Source organism: Cebus imitator, unplaced genomic scaffold, assembly GCF_001604975.1.
Source record: "Cebus imitator isolate Cc_AM_T3 unplaced genomic scaffold, Cebus_imitator-1.0 Scaffold54, whole genome shotgun sequence".
NCBI classification, from domain to species: Eukaryota; Metazoa; Chordata; class Mammalia; order Primates; family Cebidae; genus Cebus; species Cebus imitator.
Genome location: NW_016107369.1, coordinates 1,298,203 through 1,304,929, shown reverse-complemented (window position 1 = coordinate 1,304,929; position 6,727 = coordinate 1,298,203). Strand labels below are relative to the sequence as shown.

At 46.3% G+C, this 6,727-nt stretch overlaps 1 protein-coding gene across 7 annotated transcripts in view; it reads left to right on the top strand.

The window, feature by feature from the left end:
- The window catches only part of ADCK1 (aarF domain containing kinase 1), a 140,861-nt gene that overhangs the window by 12,857 nt on the left and 121,277 nt on the right, over window positions 1-6,727 (top strand). For 4 of the 7 annotated variants that reach the window (XM_017528531.2, XM_017528529.2, XM_017528530.2 and 1 more), the window contains exon 2: window positions 6,119-6,264. The exons of 2 other annotated variants lie outside the window; for them this stretch is intronic. In XM_017528531.2, coding sequence (XP_017384020.1) covers window positions 6,130-6,264 — 135 coding nt within the window. In that variant the 5' untranslated portion in view covers window positions 6,119-6,129. Of the gene's footprint in view, window positions 1-6,100; window positions 6,265-6,727 lie in introns of all 7 variants that reach the window. One more of the 7 variants, XM_037738487.1, reaches the window with a different exon arrangement.

The window sequence follows — 6,727 nt, the reverse complement described above, 5'->3', positions numbered from 1 at the left end:
AGAGACGGGGTTTCACCATGTTGACCAGGATGGTCTCGATCTCTTGACCTCGTGATCCACCCGCCTCGGCCTCCCACAGTGCTGGGATTACAGGCTTGAGCCACCGCGCCTGGCCCTGAGTTTCTTAAATTATTTCCTTAAAAATAATTGCTTGTAGTTACCCTTGTAGAGTGAATACAGTCATCTGGTGTTGGGGAAGGGAGGCCTATTTTTGGTGGATAGTTTCACTGATGAACTTGAATACTAAATTTCAGCAAAGCCTCTCTTTTTTTACCCCCTTTTTTTGAGTAGTCTCATGCTGTCACCTAGTCTGGAGTGTGCAGCGGTGTGATCTTGGCTCACTGTAACCTCTGCCTCTGGGTTCAAGTGATTCTCCTGCCTCAGCCTCTTGAGTAACTGAAACTACAGGTGCATGCCATAATGCTCAGCTAATTTTTGTATTTTTAGTGGAGACCAAGTTTCACCATGTTGACCAGACTGGTCTTGAACTCCTGACCTCAGGTGATCCACTCGCCTTGGCCTCCCAAAGTGCTGGGATTATAAGTGTGAGCCGCCATACCCAGCCTGTTTAAGAAAAAAAAAATTTTTTTTTTTTTTTTTCTGAGACAGGGTCTCACTGTGTCTCTGAGGCTGGCGTGCAGTGGCACAATCTCAGCTCACTGCAACTTTTGCCTCCCAGGCTGAAGCAATCCTCCCACCTCATCCTCCTAAGTACCAAGGACAACAGGTGCATGATATCACACCTGGTTGACTTTTCTATTTTTTGTAGAGATGGGGTTTCGCTATGTTGCCCAGGCTGGTCTCAAACTTCTGGGCTCAAGCAGTCCTCCCACCTTGGCCTCCCAAAGTGCTGGGGTTACAGGTGTGAGCCACTGTGCCTGACTGCTTTTTATTTTCTGACCCATTGGTAGACAACAAAGCCTCTCTTTACTGAAAACAAGAAATACTGGCTGGTCATGGTACCTCACATCTGTAATGTCAGCACTTTGGGAAGCCAAGGTGGGTGGATCGTTTGAGCCCAGTAGCTGGAGACCAGCCTGAACAAATGGCGAAATCTTGTCTTTACAGCAAAAATTAGCCCACTCTGGAGGCTGAGACAGGAGCATCACTTGAACCTAGGAGGCTCCATCTCAAAAAAAGAAAAAACAAAGTAGAAGTGTGGCTCTCAAACTTGAGCTTTTGGCGGGGGCACAGTGGCTCATGCCTGTAATCCCAGCACTTTGGGAGGCTGAGGCAGGCAGATCATTAGGTCAAGAGACTGAGACCATTGTTGGCCAACGTGGTGAAACCCTGTCTCTAAAAATACAAAAAAATTAGCTGGTTGTGGTGGTGCGGTGCCTGTAATCCCCCAAAAAATACAAAAAACAAAAAATGTTAGCCAGATGTGGTGTCATGTGCCTCTGTAATCCCAGCTACTTGTGAGGCTGAGGCAGGAGAATCACTTGAACCCAGGAGGCAGAGGTTGCAGAGAGGCAGAGATTGCACTCAGGCCTGGTGACAGAGGGAGACTCTCAAACAGACAAACAGAAAACAAACATGAGCCTTCAGGCAAATCACTTGTTATCTTATTAAAATGCACATTCCTGAGTCTTACCCCTAGAGTTAGTAGTTCAGTGGCCCATGGAGTGGACTCCAGGAATCTACATTTCTTTATTTTATTAACATTAAAAAATTTTTTTTTATTTTTATATTTTTTTGGAGACGTCGTCTCATTCTGTCACCCAGGATGGAGTGCAGTGGCGTGATCTCAGCTCACTGCAACTTCTGCCTCCCAGGTTCAAGCAATTCTCTGGCCTCAGCCTCATGAGTAGCTGGGATTACAGAGGCACGTGACATCATGCCTGGCTAGTTTTTTTTCGTCATGTTGGTCAGGCTGGTCTCGAGTTCCTGACCTGAAGTGGTCTGCTCACCTTGGCATCCCAAAGTGCTGGGATTACAGGTGTGAGCCACCAAGACTGGCCCAGGAATCTACATGTTAAAAAATGTTTGAAAATTTTGTTTTGTCTTTTTTTTCTTTTTTTTGAAACAGGGTTTTGCTCTGTTGCCCGGACTAGAATGCAGTGAGGTGATCATGGCTTATTGCAGCCTTGACCCCCTAGGCTCAAGAGATCCTCCTACCTCAGCATTTTGAGTAGCTGGTACTTATAGGTGTAGGTTGTCACTCCAGGCTAATGTTTACATTTTCTGTAGAGATGGGGTCTACCTTTCTTCCCCAGGCTGGTCTTGAACTCCTGGCCCCAAACAATCCCCCTATTGTAGCCTCCCAAAGTGCTGGGATTACAGGTGTGAGTCACTGCCCCCAGCCAGGCACATGTGTGTATGTGTGTGTGTATATATATATATATATATGTGTGTGTGTGTGTGTGTGCATACATACATATATATATATATATATTTTTTTTTTTTTTTTTTTTTTTTTTTTTTTCTTTTTTTTTTTTTGAGATGGAGTCTTGTTCTGCAGCCCAGGCTAGAGTTAGCTCATTGCAACCTCCGCCTCCTGGGTTCAAGCGACTCTCCTGTCTCAGCCTCCCAAGTAGCTGGGACTGCAGGTGTGTGCCTCCACATCCAGCTAATTTTAATGCAGATGGGGTTTCACCATGTTGGCCAGGCTGGTTTGGAACTCCTGACCTCTAGAGATCTGCTTGCCTGGGCCTCCCAGAGTGTTAGGATTACAGGCGTGAGCCACCTCTCTTGGCTCAGGAATCTGCATTTTTGAAAGGGCACCTAGGCTAATATTTTTTCATATGTTGCTCTGATTATACTTTAGAAATAATACTAGATTAGGAAATGAAGGTTCCAAAGGGAAGAACAATGGAATTATAAATAAGGACTATTGTGGTGTTATTATACGTATTGGTTTTTGTCTGCTGTTCCTGATTCATAACTCCCACAGCTTCTGTTTTAATATTGGGTATGTTAGGCCTCAGGGGCAGGCCTCAGGAATCAGAATCTCTTTCATGCCCTCCTTTTGCCTGCCCTAAGGCTGGATCATGGTCTTTCCCCACCTCTCTGATTGTGAGTCTTAAGCCCCTCCCTAGAGTGGGTCCTGCCCTATATACCCAGGGAAGGAATGCTGATGTCATGAAGCTTCCTTGAAAACCCAAGAACCCAAGAGGACTGGGTTCACAGAGCCTCTGGATAGCTGAGCACTTGGAGATTCACAGAGTGTGGTGCACCTGGGGAAGTCCTGGAACCTACATGCCCTTTCCTGTAACTCCTCCTGCATATCTGTTCATCAGTATCTTTTGCAATCTCCTTTATAAAAAGCCAGCAAACGTAAGTGTGTACCTGAGTTCTGTGAGTTGCTGCAGCAACTTAATTGAACCCAAAGAAGGGGTTGTGGGAACCCCAACTTGAAGCTGGTTGGTTGAAGTTCCAGAGACCTGGACTTGTCACTGATGTTGTTGGGGGAAGTAAGGGTTGCAGTCTGGGGGACTGGGCCCTCAACCCGTGGGATCTGACACCATCTCCATGTAGTAGATGGTGTCGGGATTGTACTGGAGGACACCCACCTGGTGTCTGCTGGTTGATGTGTGAGGAAAAACCCACACACTTGGTCACAGAAGTCTTCTGTGTTGATGATTGCTGTGACAGTATGAGAGCAGAGGGAAAACACTTTGAGAGTTTTTCCTGAAACGACTATAGATTATGAAAAGTACTAAGTCCAGAAAGAATCAAGAAAGAACAGAAGAACAGGTAGGAGAAATAGAAAGCATAGAGGAAGATGGTCAATTTAAGTCCAAATATATAAAATATTAATTGCAAACAGAAAAAAATCAGTTATAAGTTGCATGGAGAAACAGTATAAAACATAAGTTGAAAATAAAAGAATGGGCCAGGCATGGTGGCTCACGCCTATAATCCCAGCACTTTGGGAGGCTGAGGTGGGCAGATCACCTGAGGTCAGAAGTTCGAGACTAGCCTGGCCAACATGGTGAAACCCTGTCTCTACTAAAATACAAAAAATAGCTGGGCATGGTGGTGTAGGCCTGTAATCCCAGCTACTCGGGAGGTTGAGGCAGGAGAATTGCTTGAACCCAGAAGGCGGGGGTTGCAGTGAGCTGGGATCTGTGGGTTGGGCACAGTGGCTCATGCCTATAACCCCAGAGCTTTGAGAGGCTGAAGTGGGAGGATCACTTGAGCCCAAGAGTTGGAGAAGAGTTGGAGCCCAGCCTGGGTAACCTAGCAAGACCCTGTCTCTACAGAAAATTAAAAAAAATTTAGCCAAACTCAGCGACATGACCTGTAGTCCCAGCTACTTGAGGGGCTGTGGCAGAAGGATTGCTTGAACCCAGGAGTTTGAGGTTACAGTGAGCTATGATCATGGTACTGCACTCCAGCCTGGACAACAGAGTGAGACCCTATCTCTAAAATAAATAAATAAATAAATAATTTAAAAAACTGTGGCTATGTTATGAGGCGTGAAGTGTGGTGGCTCACGCCTGTAATCCCAGCACTTTGGGAGGCTGAGGCTGGTGAATTGCCTGAGGGTGGGAGTTTGAGATCAGCCTAGACAACTTGGTGAAACCACGTCTCTACTAAAAATACAAAAATTAGCCGGACATGGTGATGGCCACCTGTAATCCCAGCTACTCAGGAGGCCGAGGCAGGAGAATCACTTGAATCTGGGAGGCAGAGGTTGGAGTTAGCTGACATTGTGTCACTGCACTCCAGCCTGGGTGACAGAGCAAGACCCTGTTTCAAAAAAAAAATAAAATGAAGATAGGCTTTTTTGTAATAATAGTTTCCATACAAAGGGGAAACAGGCATAGAGCAGAGAGGTGACAGGCAGGCTCATTCCAGAGCAGAGGGATGAGAGTACAAGGCTTGCAAGGCTGGCACCTGCACGTGGCTTGGTGGTGTGCTGCCGCTGTTGTGTGACACCTCTCTCCTGGCAGCTGCAGTGGTGGTCAAGGACTTTAGTCTGATATAAAATGCTCAGGAATTGAAGGAGAGGCAGCCTGTTGGGTGTACTAGCCCCAAAGAACGACTGTGCAGCCATCTGGGGGACTGAGCACAAGTAGGGTGGGGAAAGGTCGCATTGACCGTGAGTCTGAGTTTGAGCAGATCAAATCAGCAGGTATGCATTAATCCCCTAACTGTAAAACACTCCACAGGACTGTGAGAGGGCAGAGTAGTGAGAGTTATGGTGTTTGTCCTCAAGGAGCCTCCATTCAAGACAAGGGATAATCTTCTCTAATCAAAGTAAATGTTTTGAAAATCAACCAGACACGGAGGGCTCACCTGGCTGCTCCTGAGCAGCTGCCATTTTGGCTGTGGCCTGACCACTTTTGACCTGGACATAGAGGGCTAAGATGCCTGTATGTGCATGGTGGCATTGTGATAGACACAGTAGTGATGGTTTACATGCTCTTCGGCTTTGCTTCTAAAGTAACAGTCTTCCCCCTTCCTGATTCCCCTTGCCCTCTTTGCTTTCTTTTTTAACAGAGTCTGGCTGTCACCCAGGCTGGAGTGTAGTGGCACGATCTCAGCTCACTGTAGTCTCCTCCTCCCAGGCTCACACCATCCTCCCACCTGCCTTCTGAGTAGTGGAACCACAGGCACATGCCACAACACCTGGCTACTGTTTTGTATTTTTAGTAGGGACAGGTTTTGCCTTATTGCCCAGGCTGCTCTGGGACTCCTGGACTTGAGTTATCTGCCTACCTTGGCCTCCCAAAGAGCTGGGTTTACAGGTGTGAGCCACTGTGCTCGGCCTCGCTCTGCTTTTCTTGCCAGCGTTTATACATTTATACCAGCTCCGATATTCTATAGTGATGTATCTGTGTAAGCTCCAAGTTGGCAAGAACTTTGTTTTGGTCACTGTCTCTCCCCATATCTAGAACAGTGCCTGGCACTGTTGAAGGAAGGACTTTGAGGACTGACTTGCTCCAGGTACTACGCTAAGGATTCTATGTACATTATTTCATTTTATCCCAACTACTTTTGAGGTAGGTATTAGCCTATTTTATAAACGAAGAAACTAAGTCTTAGTGAGATTAACAAAATGACCCAAAGTCATACAATCTTAAGTGGTAGAGCTGGGATTTGAACCTCAGTTTAACTAACTATGAAACCCTTAACTGCTATTCTTTCTCAGCTTTCCTTTTTGCTGCAGGATCTGGGAACATGGTCAGAAAGGCTCTCAAGCTTGCTTCGTGGACCAGCGTGGCTCTTGCTGCCTCTGGCATCTACCTCTACAGTAACAAGTACTTGGACCCTAATGACTTTGGTGCTGTCAGAGTGGGCAGAGCAGTTGCTACGGTAGGTTTTTCTTGTTTGGGGGGTTGCAGAGAAGCTACAGGATTACTTGCAGGTGTTCATACATGTAGCAGATAGATATGCCTGTCATACATATGTGGAGATACTTGTGTATCCTTACATGGGCAAAGGCTCCATCTGCACAGGTGTACACATAGGGATGTGTGTCCTCATATTTCTTTATTCCCATACAGAAACTCTGTGATCTGAGATATCATAGAATGGGACTGCCCTGGATCTGTATTCTGAATGAAGCCTTTACATCTTGGATTCTGTATCTTATTTTAGTGACACACCAAGAGGGGCCGTACTCTTCAGCAAATGCACTTGCAAGGAGGACTGTGCAGTTTTGATTAACTTTTATTTTTTTATTTTTTTTTGAGACGGAGTTTCGCTCTTGTTACCCAGGCTGGAGTGCAATGGCGCAATCTTGGCTCACCGCAACCTCCGCCTCCTGGGTTCAGGC